At 51.4% G+C, this 20555-nt stretch overlaps 1 protein-coding gene across 1 annotated transcript in view; it reads left to right on the top strand.

The window, feature by feature from the left end:
• Positions 1 to 20555, top strand: part of aff2 (AF4/FMR2 family, member 2) — a 115091-nt gene that overhangs the window by 10817 nt on the left and 83719 nt on the right. Inside the window, exons 4-6 of the mRNA XM_030113744.1 lie at positions 3855 to 3975; positions 7240 to 7882; positions 8020 to 8453. Coding sequence (XP_029969604.1) covers positions 3855 to 3975; positions 7240 to 7882; positions 8020 to 8453 — 1198 coding nt within the window. The remainder of the gene's footprint in view (positions 1 to 3854; positions 3976 to 7239; positions 7883 to 8019; positions 8454 to 20555) is intronic.

The raw sequence follows: 20555 nt of genomic DNA, 5'->3' as shown, positions 1-20555 counted from the left end.
TTCTCTTAATTCTGTGAGACTGGTGTGTTTTTGAAAATAGCCTCCAGTTTGCAATGTTTACATGTAAATTGGTAAAACTTTGTGAAACGTGGAGTTCTGGACATGATGGACAGTAAAACCCTGAAGGAGTCCAGAGGCTCTTCAGTCCCTGTCCCTGTGGCTCCATGGAGCTTTCACAACATGAAACGTGAATAAACATTTAACCTGTTTTTATTATAGTCGCACACCACAGTACTTTCCAGAATGACTCATCACTCCTGCTTCTAAAGGGATTCAAAAAGAGGTACAAGTGAAGTTAGGAAAAAATCACCAAAACCACAAGAAATGGGGAAAACATGACAGGAGGGCTTCAAAAACCTGAAATGTTTGGAGTTTCTAAAAGAAGACAATTAAATAAGGTTGGGAAAATGGTGAAAACAGCTACAATTTCAAAATCGTCAGCACAAAAGCTTGAAAAGTGGAACTGTCAAAATCAGGTACAAAATCAGGTTAAATGTAATAAAAAGTTCACTTTCCTGAACTGCAGTTAAAACCTCATAAATGCATCATTAGACATAGTTTTGTTTTGGGTTTTTTTGTAAATAAAACAAATTTGAAAAGGTTGCAGACCCCTGGTTTGTAGAATAAAGAGACGGAGTTGGAATAATAATCCTGCACTGTTTTCTGCTCATGTGGAGTAATCTGGTGAATCTGGTGAATCCAGTTTGACTCCATGCTCTGAGCTAAGCTACATTCAAGATGATTTTTAAATCAACATTTCAGTCAAAGCAAACAACAACCGAACGGACAACCGCAGTGTCCACTGCAGTCTGGACCTGTGTCGTTTGATCTTGCTCAGGAGGGATCTGATCAGATCTGATTGTGGGATCCGGTGCTGATGGCGGTTCAGCAGAACGCGCCGCCAGCCTCGCTCCAGACGGCTTTCAGAGGTGGTGGAGTGTGTTTCCGAGCGGCTGCCTTCAGCCGCCCTGACAGTTTATTCCCAGAAGACACCGACGCAGAAGGAGTCCAGAGAGTCGGGCCGCGGCTGCAGAACGCGGACCGGAGCCCAGACGTCAGCTCGCGTTCCGCTCAGACCGCCGGCCGCCCTCAACATCTGGAAACACAGCTCGGCTTCGGCCGGCTGCAGATGGAGGGTTCCACGCCGTTTATCAGGCGGTATAGTAAATAAAAGCGTCACTCCAGCAAGAGCTTGGTTTGGATCAGGGAGAACCTGTGATGAACCTCTTCATCAGGGAGGGGAGTCTGCAGTCTGCCTTCAGCCGGGGCCGCAGGGTCAATGCCTTGCTCACGGGCACAATGGCAAACTGCTGAGGGAGGGAGACTGTCGAAACTCTGCAGTGGAAGTAAATGAGAGGCTGACGAGGCTCGTGCTGACTCTGTGTGTGTGTGTGTGTGTGTGTGTGTGTGTGTGTGTGTGTGTGTGTGTGTGTGTGTGTGTGTGTGTGTGTGTGTGTGTGTGTGTGTGTGTGTGTGTGTGTGTTTTATCAGGGGAGCACAGCATAGCTCTGCTGAGATTAAATTCCCAGAGCTTATTCTGACTATCAGCATTACTTCAGGACACAAGGACACACACACACACACACACACACACACACTGCCGTCACTACATTTCCATTCAGAGAGGATGTGCCGGTTCGAGCCCTGCTGATATCACCTGCTCCATTAATCTGCAGCGATCCAGTTCAGATCCGTCTGTCCATCCATCAAACACCTTCCTCCACTCACTGCATTCTTTTAGGAAACAGACGTTTCACTTCTGCACACACACACACACACACACACACACACACACACACACACACACACACACACACACACACACACACACACACATATCAATGTTATCAAGAAGAAAGCTTAAGCATAAAGACATTACCATCATCTGCATACAGGTGTGTATTGATCACTAATCCTTCTGTTTTCATGAAGTCGTGTTTCACCTGAAAGGTTGTTTCCTTTGTTCCACTCCCCTTTTTGGCGTGTGTGTGTGTGTGTGTGTGTGTGTGTGTGTGTGTGTGTGTGTGTGTGTGTGTGTGTGTGTGTGTGTGTGTGTGTGTGTGTGTGTGTGTGTGTGTGTGTGTGTGTGTGTGTGTGTGTGTGTGTGTGGGAGAGAGAGAACACGGCTTCCTGACACGTCGTGGCCTCCAGCTCACCTGCGTGTGTGTGACAAGTGGCGCCGTTTGCAGGTGCATGCTGGGAAAGGCTTCCTGGATGTGTTAATTACCGGGTCTGACCCGGTCGGTGTGATGGCGTTCGGCCACCTGGGACGCCGTGCTCGCTGTACACGTGCGCACGCCGTGTACCGGGCCTGACGGCGCTGTCAGGTGTCTGTCAGACAGCGTGGCGGTCACGCGCACACCTCGGCTGTCAATCACGCCATGTGAGATTCCCCCGGCGCGCTGTGGCTTTGGCCCCGCCCCCTTCCCTCTCCCCTCCCTTCATCGTTTTATTCTTCCTTCCTTTAAAAGAAACTGCCTGCTGCCGTGAATCTGGGTAAAGCTACATCATGCTAACCTCACTGGAGATAGAAAGCTTTCTCTTTAATTCTCCTGCTTTATTCAGCGGGGAGCAACGCTGGCGTCTTTTCATCGGCTACCCTCCCTTCACACACTTCACCTAAGGCCGTCCAGCTGCAGGAGCCACTAGAGGGCGCTGTGATAAACACCGTCCAGCTGCAGGAGCCACTAGAGGGCGCTGTGATAAACACCGTCCAGCTCCAGGAGCCACTAGAGGGCGCTGTGATAAACACCGTCCAGCTCCAGGAGCCACTAGAGGGCGCTGTGATAAACACCGTCCAGCTCCAGGAGCCACTAGAGGGCGCTGTGATAAACACCGTCCAGCTCCATCCAGTGCGACTGTTATAACTCTCTTTCTCCCTTTGGTGCAGATATCTGAGTCTACTGTGAAAAATACGACGTTGGGGTCGAATCATTTGCACGACGGGATGAGAAATAGATTCCGTAGCCAACACGAAGCCTCATATAGCCTAAGAATAACTCCACGGTGAGCCTGTCTCCATAATCCCCGCTCTGTATGCTGAGATAACCTGTTGCTCCTTCATCTTGAGGAGCTCGATCAGGCAAATAGAGAGCGGCGCCTCGAAAGACGCTGGTCGCTGGAGAATGTCCTCCCTGTCTGGGTCTGACTGCTCGGTGCAGTCCGGTCTGATAGCTTTCACAAGGCTCTGATGACACATTTAGCGCAACAACAATTCCTCCGAGTCTGAAGATCAGTCAGCCTTTATGAATCAAACTGTAGATGAATGGAATTCATTCAGAGGTCCAAAGGTAAAATAAAACCCGACCATCTGGTTCAGAGAGAGAGAGAGAGAGAGAGAGAGAGCACCTCTCATCCTTCAGAGTCTCGGTCCAGCACTCTGGACTCGCCGGGTCTCAGATGAGAGCAGGATCATCAGGATGGTGGTGCTGAAGCTGAGGTCGGATCAGACTCCATCAGATCCACTTCTGGCACTGGGCTCTGTCAGACGGTGTTTTTACCCACACTCCCTCCCCTCGTCTCTCTCTCGCTCTCACTTTGAGACTCATGTTCCAGAATTCAGCTGGTTTCTGTGGAATCTGAGTCATTTTCTGACTTACTGTCGTTTTCCGGTCGCCTGACCGCTCTGATCTGATCTGATCTGGAAACTTTCCAGCCAATCGCTGTCCGCCGCTGCGGAAACGCCTTGTCGTGTTGTGTTGTGCTGTGCTGTGCTGTGTTGTGCTGTGTTGTGTCGTGTCGTGTCGTGTCGTGTCGTGTCGTGTCATGTCGTGTCGTGTCGTGTCGTGTCGTGTCGTGTCGTGTCGTGTCGTGTTGTTGCAGACGCTCAGCAGCCGATGTTTGTGTGTCTGCAGCCACCTGGAGTCGGAGCGCAGCGCCCTGAAGAGGAGGGAGTGGGAGCGCAGGACCCAGGAGGTCCAGCAGGACGAGGACCTCTTCTCCACCGGGTTCAACCTGTTTGGAGAACCGTACAAAGTAAGAAGCACACCCACGTTCCCCGTTCGCACCAACGCTGACGCAGTCCGACTGTTTTAACTCAGCAGAAGTTCAGACCCGTCACCTGAACACGGCTTGAAGCTCCTCGTGGTCATATTTGCGGCGCCGTGGAGGAGACGGATTTATATTCCTCCGCTCGGTTTTGATTGATCTTTGCGTGAGGGCGAGCCGACGTCCTCGACGGCAGGATTTCATTTCAGCGAGTGGGGTGAATTTACGAGGCGGTAATCAGCCGGGATGGGCGCCACTCTGCCCCCGCAGCGCCCCCTACTGCCGTTCAGGCTCGTCGGAAGCTCCATAGCAGTTTATTTTTGACCTGATGAATCAGTCAGTTAGTGGCTGATCGTCTTCCACTGGACGGTGGAATCGTTCCAGGAGGCGTGACAGAACTGTGTGGTGAGAGAGTGACTCTCAGGCAGTTTAACGCTGCTGACTTTCAGGTGTGGCTGCAGGAGAGGAACAGAGAATGAGCCTCGCCATCAGATAATGCAGGGGTTTTACAGTTAATGCTGATGTGAAGCAAATCCTTCCCTGGATTTGAATATTCCCCCAAACGTCAAACAGAAAGTTGGTTGAAGAAATATCTCTCCAATCCTGGATTATGCTCAGCATCTGCAGCTGAGATGAAGGGAGTATCACAGTGGATTGGTTTAAGGATGCAATTAGAGAGCTAATTGTTAAAGCTACTTATGAGGATTTTTCTTTCATTTATTTATTTATTTATTTATTGCCTTGCAGTGGTGGCATGAAGAGATGTTCTTCTAGAGAACACGAGAGCCAAATGAAAGTCAGCTCGACTCCCTCAGAAGCAGCAGACGTAGGAATCAAGGCGGCGTTGGAGTCGATCCAAACTTGCTGTGGTGGAACCGAATCAGCGGCCGGGCTGCGGTTTGGTGTCGGTACCTGAGTCTCCATCCTGGGTCCGCGGCTCCCCTCCCCCCTCCGTCTCTCTCCAGCATTCATTCATTCATTCATTCGCTCTGTCAGCTATTAGCTAATCCCTCTTCTAATCCTGTTAAAGAGCGTTATGCCGTTAGCAGCTATTTGGGATGATCTATTCACACACACACACACACTCACACACACACACACACACACACACACACACACACACGCGCGCGCACACGCAGGTATTCATCCTCTGTTTTCCATTCTGCCTCTCAGTAAATGTGTTTTCTGTTCCTCTTCAGCCACCAGATCTTTTATTCATGAGGCTGAGATGGAGAAGCGATGGGCTAATTTATTCACAGCTAACTTTGGCTCGCCACGGTGTGTAGCGAGCGTGCACGCGTGCGCACGCACGTGTGTGTGTGTGTGTGTGTGTGTGTGTGTGTACACAGAAATCACATCTGTTCAGATTATTTCAATGCAATCCTGTCCTTCCTGGTGTGAGTCTTTGGTAAACACGGCTCCATTCCCGGCCCGTCTTCATCTCTGGCAGTTTTCGGGGTTTTGCTGCTTCATTAGACGGTAAAAATGAAAACAGGCTGAAGGAAAGATGAACGCTTCCTCCTCGAACACCAAGCTTCTCCGGGAGATTCTGAGCGGTGAAAGAGACGATGTGCATGTCTTCAGACAGCGGTGCTCTTCCTCTGGCACCATCAGAATGACTGAATGCGTCAAACGCACACGTTGTTCAGGTAAAAATCTGTTTCGAGTTAACAACACGTCATCTTCCACCTCAGTGTAGTGAAAATATGAAGCGTGGAGAATTTTTAATGCAGTTTTAAACTATAAACGAGGAAGAATGTGTGATTTTTGCAGCGTTGCAGCAGATTCGACTGGATGAGCGAATGCAGTGATTTGAATTCTGTTGTTTAATCTGATTAATCAGGGGCTTTGTAGTTAATTGGATTTTAATCGCATCTGTATAGATCTGGTACAAAAAGACATTTTTTTTTCTAATCCAGGCTGATTTTCTGAGAGGAATGAATGAATGAATGGAGCAAAATACATTTACTCAACAAAATTTAATTGACTTTATTCATCTATCTGTTTATCTTCTCCTAGATCAGATCCCCTCCAGTTAGCGACTGTGTTGTTTCCTTCATCGTCCCAGAACAACAGTAACGTGAGCGTCTCTGCTCACAGCGGCGTTTAACGCTGAATTCAGATGTAAACCCTGTCTTACATTTTCACTCCCTCGTGTTCGGATCCACGCTTCATCCTGCAGCTCGTCAGACTGAAGCTTTCCTTCCTCCACGCCAGGCGTCAGCGTCATGCAATAGCTGCACACATTGTTGAAAAAAGATCCCAATACATTATTTAATCAGTTTTCAAGCCTTATAAAGTGTTTATTTGTGGATTAAGAACTCTACTGATCCGTTTCATTGGAAAGGCCTGATTCAGGAATGTTTTGTCAGTAAATTCTCGCCATGCTGTGAAGGCTGAGGTGAACCTGGTCTTCAGTTTGAGTAATGTGGAGAACTCAGTGTGTCCATTCTAATCCGTCTTTAATCTGCTGAGAGATACTGATAAAAAGACAACTTTTTCTGTTCGTTCATCAGTCTGACGTAGCTTTAGCAAAGTTAAGTTAACAAAGTGAAATTTGGATGTTTCTGTCGACCAGAGCAGAACCCTGAACTTCCTGCTGCTCTTCCAGATCAGTCCAGATCAGATCAGTCCTATGAACCCCCACAGCCTGAGACCTGGTCCCAGATGACTCCACCTGGTCAAACCGCTCATCTGCAACACGCCCAGCGCCTCAGCCCCTCATCAGTGGCGTCTCCTCCCTGTTCTGCAGGCGTTTGGTCGTCACACGTTCATCTTCATCAATTCATCAAGCTCTCTTTCTGGTGATTTTAACCTTTAACCCCGATGTATCTTTGACGCTGTCGCTCCACCTGAGTGTGTGTGAGCCGGTCAACCGCCTCGCCTTGAGGGCCCAGAGCGTCCATTGACCGCAGCGTGTCCGATAGGCGTCAGAGAGTCGTGTTTCACGCCGCTCCGCCGCCGCCGGGCGCCACTTGCTGACGAAATGTCCAGTTTGAATTACAGGCCGTTCGTCCTGCTTTATTCAGACTTTAAGATTTGCTTCACAATGAGTCGCTCGGGTTTCAGGGAAACGTCAGCGAATCAGATCCATACCTGGCGGTTCTCACGTTCTCCTCCGTCTTTCTTTCCTTCCTACAAGAGCCTTTGTCCACACATCGCCGCGCTGACGCCGCTGCTGACTTGTCTTCCTTGTGAGAACGCCAGATGTCGGGTGTGTTCCTGACTCGCTGCTGTCTCCTCTGCCGGCAGACCAGTAAAGGCGACGCTCTGGCCAGCCGGGTGCAGAACACTCTGGGCTCCTACGAGGAGATGAAGGACCTGCTGACCAGCCACTCCAACCAGAGCCACCTGGTGGGCATCCCCAAAGGCAGCGCCGCCGCCGCCGCCGCCGGCAGCCTGCAGCCGGCGCCCAGCACGGCGGCGGCGGCGGCGGAGCGGAGCGGCGTGGACGCCCAGCTCTTCCCGGAGGGAGGCGGGGACAAGAGGATTGGAAGTGGTCCCGCCTCCTCGGCGCCCATGCAGCCGCCGGCCTCCGCCTCCTCGTCGTCCGGCGCCGCGGCGAACCCTCACCAGAGCTCCAAGAAGTCCCGGAGCTCCGCGGACTGGTCCAGGGGAGGCCACGCCCCCGGCGCCCAGCCACCGGGCCTGGTGGGGGGGTTAGGGCAGAACGGGCAGGGCCAGGGCGCCGCCGGAGCGCCCGGCGCCAGGGCGAAGGTGTCGCTGCTGGAGGAGCAGCAGATGCAGCGGCACGAAGAGCTGTTCAGCTCGCTGAAGGACGAGCTGGGTCTGAAAGGAGACTCCAGCCCCTCGTCCTCCTCCACCTCCTCCTCTTCCTCCTCCTCTTCCTCCAGACGCCACTCTTCCCACCCGGCTAAACCCCTCCCACTGCCAGGTAGGTCCACGGCGTCCTAAAACCTTGATTTCTCTCCAGGACGCTAAAAATGTCTGCCTGTCAAACTGCTGCAAAAACCAACACCGATGAACAAAGCAGCGTTCAGTTCTAACCGATGTTTTTCTTGCCTTTTCAAGATGGCGGCACGTTCCGATCCTCTGCGATAGACTCCGCCCACTTCAAGTCTTCCACTAACACAGACAGCGGCGGCCACTTTAAGTCCTCGCCGTTTGACGCTGAAGCGGGCGCTCACCTGTCCACGTCCTCGTCTCCGCTGGCCTCCACCTCCGTCCTGACCACGCCCACTCCCGGGCTGACCACGCCCACGTCCGGACTGACCACGCCCACCTTCCCGCCCGGCAGCCTGTCGGGGAAGCCCACGGCCGTGCAGCAGAAGCCCACGGCGTACGTCCGGCCGATGGACGGCCAGGACCAGGCCCCCAGCGACTCGCCCCAGCTCAAACCCCCCCTGGTGGCCACGGAGGGCTTCAGCAGCGGCCAGGCCTACGGAGGAAACGCCGGCAACGCCAAGAACAAACTGCCGAAGCTCAGCCTCAACCACACCGGAGAGGTAAGACGGCGGCTGCTGGGGCTCTGATCTCACCCCAGCTGTGGCGTTATCGTCTCAAAAGACACCAGATCTCTGGAAACTCCTTACATTCCTTATTTACTTGTACATTCATAATGTAGGAACTGAAATCTAAACCTTTTTTAAATCACTGCCTCCATTTGAAGGAGCATTAATAACAGTAGTATTTTTGTTAACAAGCAGTGTTAACTATTCACCACTATTATTCTTTAACTAACGAGCCATTTTAGATATTTTAATTAACTAGCCATTTTGACTATTTTAGCTATTAGCTAACTAGCTTTGTTAACTGACCGATTTGAACATTTTTTCTAATAACTAGTTTAAACTTACTTTCAACTAACAAGACATTTTACACTAAATAACATTTCATCTAACACCTATTTTACCTTCAGTGAAAATATATTTATGGTACCACTGAAAAAATATTCTTCTAACAAGTCATTTTAAGTACCTGTACCTATTATTCTTTAATTAGCACTTTTAAATATTTCTCACATTTTTAGCTTGTTTTTAAATGACAAGCATGTTTGACTATTTAAACAAATTATTTTAACTATTACTTTGAACTAACATCCAACCATCTGAGCTGTTTATAACTGTTATTCTTGAGCTAAATAGCCATTTAAGCTATTTTAACCATTTTAACTTCATTCGTTTTTCCAACTATATATTTCTTTTTTTTTTACGCTAACTACCCATTCTGACAAGTAGTCTGAATTGCACTAATCTTCAGTAGTTTCCTGTAAAGCTCAGTATTAAATGAGGAATGAAACAGGAAGTGTTTGTGTTGACGTCCAGTCAAAGAAAGAACCTCAGTCTGTTCCTCTCCAGTGGAACTCCTGCTCGGCGTCTGGTTGAGACGTTCGGTGACAGGCTGTCACCGCGCTGCACATCGCGTTCGGTGTGTGTTTGCAGTGTGTGTGTGTGTGTGTGTGTGTGTGTGTGTGTGTGTGTGTGTGTGAGCTCGGCGTGGTGAATAGTCGTACATTGGGTTAATTGTCTCGTCAAACAAGCTTCGCCATCACGAAGTCCACCACCGAGTGTGTCTCTGACTCACACACTTAACTTCTCAACCCACCCTCGTGTGTGTGTGTGTGTGTGTGTGTGTGTGTTTGTGTTTGTGTTTGCAGAGTGTGAAGCTGGTTGACAGGCGAGTAGTCATCCATATCGAGCCAGCCAGCTGTTCCTGTGCTTTGATAGTGTGTGTGTGTGTGTGTGTGTGTGTGTGTGTGTGTGTGTGTGTGTGTGTGTGTGTGTGTGTGTGTGTGTGTGTGTGTGTGTGTGTGTGTTAGCATATGGCTCAGTGATGAGAGTTAGAATCTTCTTTCTCAGGGAGGCTGAGCAGAGGGAACGCAGAGCAGGTTCTCGGTCCGGAGTGTTTCCTTGTCTTTGTTTTCACCCACACACACCCTCGCCTCGCCGCTCCGCCGCTCCGCCGCTCGCCGCTCGTGTTTACCGGAGGAGAGTTTCTCTGGAGCAGGATGGAGACGGGATGCAGATGATGAGAGTGAGGACAATGGCCGACTGATTACTGCGCCGGATCGCGGCTCCGCTCCTCCTGGCTGGACGAGCCGGCCGCCGGCACAGTGCGGCAGTGGGCGGGATCGAACCGGGGGACGACTGGAAGTGCTGCCAGTTAAACAGCACAGCCCCTGTGATGGTCCCAATGCGTGGCACCGATACTAACCCAACAGAAGAGGGAACAAAGGAGGATCCCCGAGGAGCAAATCAGCTCCATTGATTTTCTATGGAACAGCTTTCAAATTAGTTCCGGTCCCTTGAAACATTGAAATACTGGCGCTCTGTGTGTGTGTGTGTGTGTGTGTGTGTGTGTGTGTGTGTGTGTGTGTGTGTGTGTGTGTGTGTGTGTGTGTGAATCAGAAGAAAAGAGGTAGAGATTGATAACACTGTTGATCGTCTGCTAACAGTTACAGTAGGCCTACATTTTCTACACACACACACACACACACACACACACACACACACACACACAGATGACATCAGTTTGAAGGTTTGCTGAATAAAAACTGAAGAAAACCCAACTATGTCAACTAACTACCTATTTTGCCGATTTAAGCCTTTACTTAATATTTAAAATGTTTGTTTTATAACTTATTTGTTTAAGCTAACCAGCTATTTTAGACTTTAACTTAGTCCAAAACAATGCCTATTTCAACTTTTGAAAATTAAAACATTTTTTGCTAATAAGCACTTACCTTCCCCACAACTGTGTCTAAGTTGTCCTTTAACTATATGGCTTTTAATTAATAAACTATTTTAGCTATTTTAACTGTTTTTAGAAAACAATTTTTACCTTACTTCTGTTTTAACTATTTTAACTAAGCTAACTAGCATGTTCAAGCTTTGTTTCAAGATGAATGATGCTCTATTTGTATATGAGTAGCTAGCCAGCACGTTAGCCTGGACCCACTGCAGACATGCCGCAGTTAGCTGGTGTTGACAGACACTGAATCTCTAACATAGTGGATTTGACTGTTTTGGGTTGTGTTAGTGGACCAGGATCTGGGAGGCGTACGCTGAAAACATCACGCTAATAAATCTGTTTCAAACTCTTCATCCACGTTCAAACAAACACAATCAGCCATCAGCTGTTTGATAGCGAGAGTGAGCTACAGGAAACACTGACGGCTCACGGCGGTCTCACCATCTGAAGTAATCTGTAGCAACATTCGTTCCAGAGAAGACAACAAAACGTTGTTTCCTGTAGACGTCAGTTCATTCAATTCATTGAGCTAAACTAGCGCTTTGGTCAAGAGTAGCCACTTTATGATCTGAGCAAAAAAAACCCAAAAAAACTTAAAATCTCGAATGAAAAAGTAAGAAGTCTGTAAAATTTTCCAAAACACACCAAGAAAATTGAGTTTCATAAATTGTTTGTATGGTCTTGTACAGTTTATAATTTTCATTAAATTTGTATTGATATTGAGTAAAAATTGTTATTGGAAAATTTATTAATCCACGTAATCCCCGTACGTAAAATTCTAGAAAGTCCAATTTTGGGCAGTAGTGTCGTACTACTCAACTTGGTTTCGAGAAATACATTTTCAAGATCTTGGTTTTGCCTTGATTTCAGTCCCTTAAAATCTTTTTATTTGTACGCTCTGGTCTTGGTCTTGATTCGATCTGGTCTTCCTAAGGTCTTGGTCTTGGTCTTAGTTCAATCTTATCTCCTCAAGGCTTTGGGATTCTTAAGGCCTTGGTCTTGATCTTGGGCTTTGTCTGCTCTAGTCTTGGCCTTGACATGATCTCGGCCCCTGACGGTCTTGGTCCTGACTCGGTCTCTTCAGCCGCTTCAGCTCTAAATTGTTGATTTCATCGCTTCATTTCAAAGATTCTCTTCAAGCTGCAGCATTTGAAAGTTTCAAACCTGTGAACCAGTAGTGAATGTTAAACGATAGTAACTGGAGTTCTGTCAGCTCAGTGCTCTGCATTTCTGTAATAAGCAGAAGAGGAAGAAGCCGCGGAGGGCCTTCGATACCCGCAGCGTGCGGGGATAAATCACGGAGCCGTTAGCGGCGCTCAGGGTCTCCGTCAGTCAGGTGGGTGCAGGAGAACAGAAGGTAAACATGGAGGTGACAGGTGGCATTTCCAACAGCACTGTGACAACTTTCATTTACATGGAGTTCAAAGTACAGAGCTGATGTAATTTCACAGCGATTTGAAGGCCCGCTGTGGTGTTTCCGTCAGGCGGCGTGCAGAGGTGCGCGCGGCGCCTCGCCGCTAATGTAGCGGTAAATAAGAAACAGGGTAGACTAAGACCTCCAGTCAGTAATCACCGCGAGGCCGACACCAGCCAAATCAATTCCGCTGCCAGAGAAAGCCTCATTTACGCCTCTCTCTGAATGAAAAGATTCGGTCTTTCTGGAGCGCGCCGGCTCGATGAAAGGAGCGGCGGAACGCGCCTTTACCGAAGTGGATGACGGCGTCACACGACGTGAAGCGGACGGCCTCTGAATAGGGAAGCTGTAACACTAAATAATTATAAACAAAAGTGAGAGAAAAGGTGGTTTACCATGAATGCTGAACACAAACTGTCCTGCTGACCGAAGGTTGCTCTGTAGCGTCAGTCAGTGGGAGGAAGATGCTCGAGCTCTGAACTCTGAGCAGCGTTGTCCTGGCGGTCGGTTGGATGAGTTTGTTTCTTTGCTGCGGCGCTGGAGGGATCTCTGACGACGTGTTTCTGCTCATTTCCATATTAATTTGCTGCATTAAGGATCTTTGTTGGAGACGGTTTTCGGCAGCAGCTGGCACAACTACACTCCTTCTGCCGTGGTTAAGAAATGTTTGTTTGTGGCGGCGTTGAGCTCGCGGGCAAGGTGCTTCGTGGAGCTCGCTTGTTTTTTTCGTTTTCCACCCGTGGAAACGGCGCGGAGCCACGTCGCTGCAGCGGAGGGATATTTTAAGGATCGCATCAGTTTTCACACAAATGATTTGCTCGTGAGGCGGTGGAGATCAGTGGTGGGGCAAGGTTTGGATCGTAGGTGGAGGAGGGTGGTCTCCAATCGGCCAATCAAAGTGGAGAACCATCTAGAAAAACCACGGTTTCCCTGCCAAATCTCAAGCGCTGGAGAACTTCTTGGTTATTGAAGGAGTTACCGACTGGTTCTTCTGTGGTTCACGTTAACATGTCGCTGTGGAAATGTTTGACATTTATAACCCAGGAAAGTTCCCCGAGCGGTCTAAACCTACAGCAGCTCAGCGAGAAGAGGGTCCGGAAGCTGGATTCAGTAGGACTGGTTCTGTCCAGTTTCAGTTCCAAGCGTCAGATTCAACACAGGAAGTATGTGTGGAAAACGACTCAGTTTCTTTCCCCACTAACAATTCATCCTCACCGGAGACGTCGACAGACACTGAAGGCAGCTTCCCTCTGTTGGTACATTCATTAGCGTGCAGACGGGGAGTCGGGCCGGGAGAAGCAGGAGGACGTATATAGATGTGAAACTGCAGCACTCAGAAATGCCTCCTCGCTGGAAATAAAGCGGCGAGAGGAAGCGGCGGCGGGGGAAACGGGGGTGAGACGCTCTCTGGCTTTCTGCAGGAGTGGAGGAGAGCTGTGAAGTCTGCCAGTGCAGAAACAGCTGGCCTCATCTGCATAACATCCATCAGCCGGCGCTCCGCCCTCAGGCTGGCTGGCAGCTCACGGCCCAGGCGAGCAGCGGCGCCACCCTCCTCCATCCTCCTCCACCCTCCTCCACCTCCCTCCACCCTCCTCCACCCTCCTCCACCCTCCTTTACCCTCCTCCACCTCCCTCCACCCTCCTCCACCCTCCTTTACCCTCCTCCACCTCCCTCCGCCCTCCTCCACCCTCCTTTACCCTCCTCCACCCTCCTTTACCCTCCTCCACCTCCCTCCACCCTCCTCCACCCTCCTTTACCCTCCTCCACCTCCCTCCACCCTCCTCCACCCTCCTCCACCTCCCTCCACCCTCCTCCACCCTCCTCCACCCTCCTTTACCCTCCTCCACCTCCCTCCACCCTCCTCCACCCTCCTTTACCCTCCTCCACCTCCCTCCGCCCTCCTCCACCCTCCTTTACCCTCCTCCACCCTCCTTTACCCTCCTCCACCTCCCCCCACCCTCCTCCACCCTCCTTTACCCTCCTCCACCTCCCTCCACCCTCCTCCACCCTCCTCCACCTCCCTCCACCCTCCTCCACCCTCCTCCACCCTCCTCCACCCTCCTTTACCCTCCTCCACCTCCCTCCACCCTCCTCCACCCTCCTTTACCCTCCTCCACCTCCCCCCGCCCTCCTCCACCCTCCTTTACCCTCCTCCACCTCCCTCCACCTCCTCCACCCTCCTCCACCTCCCTCCACCTCCCTCCACCCTCCTCCACCCTCCTTTACCCTCCTCCACCTCCCTCCACCCTCCTCCACCTCCTTTACCCTCCTCCACCTCCCTCCATCCTCCTCCACCCTCCTCCACCCTCCTCCACCTCCCTCCACCCTCCTCCACCCTCCTCCACCTCCCTCCACCCCCTCCACCCTCCTCCACCTCCTCCACCTCCCTCCACCCTCCTCCACCCTCCTCCCTCCACCCTCCTCCACCCTCCTCCACCTCCCTCCACCCTCCTCCACCCTCCTTTACCCTCCTCCACCTCCCTCCACCCTCCTCCACCTCCCTCCACCCTCCTCCACCCTCCTTTACCCTCCTCCACCCCCTCCACCCTCCTCCACCCTCCTCCCTCCACCCTCCTACACCCTCCTTTACCCTCCTCCACCTCCCTCCACCCTCCTCCACCTCCCTCCACCCTCCTCCACCTCCCTCCACCCTCCTTTACCCTCCTCCACCCTCCTCCCTCCACCCTCCTACACCCTCCTTTACCCTCCTCCACCTCCCTCCACCCTCCTCCTCCCTCCCTCCACCCTCCTCCCTCCACCCTCCTCCACCCTCCTCCACCTCCCTCCACCCTCCTCCACCCTCCTCCACCTCCCTCCACCCTCCTCCACCCTCCTCCACCTCCCTCCACCCTCCTTTACCCTCCTCCACCTCCCTCCACCCTCCTCCACCTCCCTCCACCCTCCTTTACCCTCCTCCACCTCCCTCCACCCTCCTCCACCTCCCTACACCCTCCTCCACCCTCCTCCACCCTCCTTTACCCTCCTCCACCTCCCTCCACCCTCCTCCACCCTCCTTTACCCTCCTCCACCTCCCTCCATCCTCCTCCACCCTCCTCCACCCTCCTCCACCCTCCTCCAACTCTCTCCACCTCCCTCCACCCTCCTTCACCCTCCTCCACCTCCCTCCACCCTCCTTTACCCTCCTCCACCTCCCTCCACCCTCCTCCACCTCGCTCCACCATCCTTTACCCTCCTCCACCCTCCTCCACCTCCCTCCACCCTCCTCCACCCTCCTCCACCTCCCTCCACCCTCCTCCACCCTCCTCCACCCTCCTCCTCCTCCTTCCACCCTCCTCCACCCTCCTCCTCCTCCCTCCACCCTCCTCCACCCTCCTCCACCTCCCTCCACCCTCCTCCACCTCCCTCCACCTCCCTCCACCCTCCTCCACCCTCCTCCACCTCCCTCCACCCTCCTCCACCTCCCTCCACCCTCCTCCTCCTCCCTCCACCCTCCTCCACCCTCCTCCACCCTCCTTTACCCTCCTCCACCTCCCTACACCCTCCTCCACCCTCCTCCACCCTCCTTTACCCTCCTCCACCTCCCTCCACCCTCCTCCACCCTCCTTTACCCTCCTCCACCTCCCTCCATCCTCCTCCACCCTCCTCCACCCTCCTCCACCCTCCTCCAACTCTCTCCACCTCCCTCCACCCTCCTTCACCCTCCCTCCACCTCCCTCCACCCTCCTTTACCCTCCTCCACTCCCTCCACCCTCCTCCACCTCGCTCCACCATCCTTTACCCTCCTCCACCCTCCCCACCTCCCTCCACCCTCCTCCACCCTCCTCCACCTCCCTCCACCCTCCTCCACCCTCCTCCACCCTCCTCCTCCTCCCTCCACCCCTCCTCCACCCTCCTCCTCCTCCTTCCACCCTCCTCCACCCTCCTCCTCCTCCCTCCACCCTCCTCCACCCTCCTCCACCTCCCTCCACCCCTCCTCCACCTCCCTCCACCTCCCTCCACCCTCCTCCACCCTCCTCCACCTCCCTCCCACCCTCCTCCACCTCCCTCCACCCTCCTCCTCCTCCCTCCACCCTCCTCCACCCTCCTCCACCTCCCTCCACCTCCCTCCACCCTCCTCCACCTCCTCCACCCTCCTCCACCCTCCTCTACCTCCCTCCACCCTCCTCCACCTCCCTCCACCTCCCTCCACCCTCCTCCACCTCCCTCCACCCTCCTCCACCTCCCTCCACCTCCCTCCACCCTCCTCTACCTCCCTCCACCCTCCTCCACCTCCCTCCACCCTCCTCCACCTCCCTCCACCTCCCTCCACCCTCCTCCACCTCCCTCCACCTCCCTCCACCCTCCTCCACCCTCCTCTACCTCCCTCCACCCTCCTCCACCTCCCTCCACCCTCCTCCACCTCCCTCCACCCTCCTCCACCTCCCTCCACCCTCCTCCACCTCCCTCCACCTCCCTCCACCCTCCTCCACCTCCCTCCACCTCCCTCCACCCTCCTCCACCTTTCTCCACCCTCCTCCACCCTCCTCCACCTCGGCGTGGAGACGCAGGATCGTCCCGATCTGCTCACAGCTTCCCTTCGTCTGGTTTTCATGTGGAAGCACTGGTCGCCCTGCAGACAGGGAGACGGGACGTCGGGTCTATGAAAAGTTGTGTTCTCCATCGTTTCCTTGGAGACGACGTTGGAGCGTTGTCAGAGACGTTTCCCGCCTTGGGAGCCGTCTCGATGAAAGCGTTATCGTGTAAACGGGGCCTCAGTAACGGCTCATTGCTACATTAGCCTGCGAGCGGTGAGCGGCTTCCTCTCAGCAGGATTAGCATCACGGCGCTGCGCAGGGTGGTGTTGGATACGATACGCCCCCCGCCCTCCGGTAAACCCCCGATCCCTCTCCACGGGCCGCGAGGATTAAACCGCTAGCCGCCGTTTTCCCGGCTGCGTGGCCAATCTGAGGTCAGCGGTTGGAGAGCGGGGTCACGGCGGAGCTCCGCCCCCCCGCCGGCCGAGGGTCTCTGCAGTCAATCCCTGCTCTCCACCCCCACGCCGCTCTGGCCGTGTCTGCCGGGGCGATCGGCGAGGCCGCGGCGCGCCGCCAGCAGCCTGTAGCTAATGCCAGCGTTAACGGAGTGGCTTCTTAATGAAAACGTCCGTGGAGGAAGCAGCAGTAAAACTACTTCTGTTGGAGGATCAGAATCTATGAATTACAGGAGTTAAAAATGCTGATTTGAAGGGTCTAATTGTGGAGTTTTTTTTACAGATTATTCTGCCTTCATTCTTAAATTATTAACCTTTAACCTTTAAACTATCTTTCGCCACCCTGAAACAATTTCCTTCAGTCCGCTTGGTCGTATCGTCTCGGTACAGGATCGGTCAGAACCACAGTCACAGATCAGTGTGTCGGCTGCAGGAGTGTTTACCGCGGCGTCTTCACCAGTTTTCAGTCCGTCTGCTTCAAACTGTCTGATTTCGCTGCACTTAGAATGAGTGAAGTGAGACCGACAGGCTGGAAACGCCGCTTCGTTTGATGAAGCAGATGTTTTGCTTTGGGGACAAAATTAGCATTTTATTAAAAGGTGATAAAGACGCAGCCGTGTAGGTTATGGGAGCAGTCAGCAGGTGGTTTCGAACCGTCTCAGTTAGCATTATCAAAGTATAGACTGGGAAACGACTGATAATGCTGTCCTGGTTCGGCTGTTATGATCACTACTGCGACTGAAATAGACCGAAAAGTCATGATATCGCAACATGATAATATTTTGTGTATTCCCAGAAGCAGTCTATGGATGTTCTTATAAAAAAGTTTATTTACCTCTAGAGCTAAATATGGAAACAAATACTCACCAAAAACACAGAAAACACACTCTTAAATACGCAAAAGACAATGAACTGTGAAATAAACCATGTTGAAAGTCAAACTTTTGCTCTTTAAGGCATTTAAATGTTTAGAAGAGTCGGTTCAGTGTCTGATCAGAGAACAAACAGAGAGACTTCCTGTTCTCCATTAAGTGCATTGATTAAACTCGGGTGTTAAAGCCGCTCCATTGACGACTGGCCGTAAAAAAAAAAAAAAAGAGAAAAAAAAGCTTTTATTGAGTAATTATAGAGAATTCTCCATTTATTGCTTACAATTGTCTTACCTGTGGTTCTGAGGGTTGAGATCATTTTACAGCTTTTAATTCGTCCTCATAACGTTCATTATATTATGCTTCCATAAAAACTGCTGCCTCAGAAAGAAAAAAAAAAACCCTAAATATTTTCCTCCTGGTTCTCAAATATAAGGCGATAAGCAGAAAGGGAGTGGTTATTCATGACGACGGAGCACAAATACATGAGCATCGTCTACATAAGTGTTTGTGATTGTTACAGTGTTGAATGTGTTGAATGTGATCGGGATCATTCAGTTGTCATACAGTGACCTCTACAGGCAACGGATGGTACTTACAGCTAGAGTTTAAGTCTCTTCTTAATGTAAATTGCTAGATCGGCCAAACAATTTAAATTATAAAAAGACTTTTATTCATGAAAGCACAGTATTATATTATATTAATATGAAAACACTGTTTCTGGGAGTAAACAATACCATCAGCTGTAACGATCGACTCCTGGAGTCCAGGAAATACGGCCAGAAGACGTGAAGAGAAGATTTCGTTTGTCTCCCAGTCACGACGCACACTTAGTTCCTGGAGAAAAGTGAAAATTCACATCTCTGGCAGTGTGTGTGTGTGTGTGTTCATTACGTCTCACTATATTATTTCCTCTGATGTAGCTGGAGCCGTGTGTGGAAGTACATTTATTCTTTTATGTGCCCACATGGTGCCAAATAAAGTGGATTGCTTTAAAAAAAAGAAGCTATTTCATGGAGTTCCAGCAGCAGTGTGTGTGTGCGTGTGTGTGTGTGTGTGTGTGTGTGTGTGTGTGTGTGTGTGTGGGGCTGTCCTGGGGCTGGAGGCCGCCTCACGTAACCCGTTACAGCAGCCGGTTCTGTAACGCTCTTCCCCATTCCCTGTCATGTCGGCCCAAATGCTTCCATGAAGAATAAATTAAAACTTTCTTTTGAAGGATCAAAAAGAAACAACAAGAAAAACAAACCCAAACCGCCAATAAAGCATCCGAGTATCCCATAACAGCTCATGTCTGGAGCCCATAAAGATATGCTCGTAAAAATCTTTATTGCTCATGGCGTTACAGAACAATACATGAAGAACCCCGACCGCCAGCTCTTTAGTATTATTCATTAGCTGCTGATACAGGCCAGTGGCTGCTCCCACTGTGTGGTGTGTGTGTGTGTGTGTGTGTGTGTGTGTGTGTGTGTGTGTGTGTGTGTGTGTGTGTGTGTGTGTGTGTGTGTGTGTGTGTGTGTGTGTGTGTGTGTGTGTGTGTGTGTGTGTGTGTGTGTGTGTGTGTGTGTGGTGGGGCCTTTTAATAAAAAATGCCCCGCTGGGCTCCGCGTTGCCAGTTTGCCAATCAGAGCATAGCCACGATATGCAAATCACTCACACAGACGTAAACACACACAGACACACACTCTCTCTCATACACACACATACACACACACACACACACACACAGTGGAAGAAGGAGTGTTTTGATCTACCAGGGCCATTACAGACATTTTAAAATCCTATGAATATAAAAAAGAGAGCGAAGGGGAGACGGATGGGAGAGAGAGAAGATGAGAGGGATGGGCGAGAGAGCATAGCAGACACAGGGAGAGAGAGAGAGAGAGAGATATGACCGCAGAGGAAAGTGAGTGGAAACATTTTCTGATCTCTCTCTTTCTTTCTTTCTCTTTTTTCCGGTGTGCAACAGTTTATTATTTAGCTGAGGGTGAGACTGCATCAGAGAGATTACATGGAAGATAGACTCCTCTCTCCTCTCCTCTCTCCTCTCCTCTCCTCCTCTCCTCTCCTCTCCTCCTCTCCTCTCCTCTCCTCTCCTCTCCTCTCTCCTCTCCTCTCCTCCTCTCCTCTCCTCTCCTCCTCTCCTCCTCTCCTCCTCTCTCCTCGTCTTCTCGGCTCGCAGGATCTGCGGGGTTTATAGAAATGTCCTCCATCATGAAACGTGGAGCGTGATTGGCTGACTGAACCAGAGGCAGAGAAACGCCTCGTCACTGTGGTCGTCCGTTCAGCTCCACCCGTTCGTTTCGCCATCTCCACGGAAACACAGGCGGAGCGTTTTCAGAGAATTCCAACTTGGCTATTTTCAAAAAGTTGCTTTTCAGTGGCTGAGAGCAGCGCTGATGTGTGGTCAGACTCACAGAGTGCAGCGAAAGTTTTCTGTTTTCACTTCAAACGTCCAAATGGAATTCAGTACTTTCGAGAGGAAACAGGAAAACAACCTTGGCGAGGAGCGGAAGAGGAGGAGGAAGAGGAGGAGGAAGAGGCAGCTAATAGGGTGATTAGGAGGGAGGAGAGCTGCTGTTGAGAAAAAGACTTTGTGTTGGATTATTTCCTCCTCTTAGGAGCTTACAGAGAGCCAGCCGGTGT

Source organism: Salarias fasciatus, chromosome 2 (genome assembly GCF_902148845.1).
Source record: "Salarias fasciatus chromosome 2, fSalaFa1.1, whole genome shotgun sequence".
NCBI lineage: Eukaryota > Metazoa > Chordata > Actinopteri > Blenniiformes > Blenniidae > Salarias > Salarias fasciatus.
The sequence above is the reverse complement of the archived record's forward strand: the minus strand, read 5'-3'. Positions and strand labels throughout refer to the sequence as shown.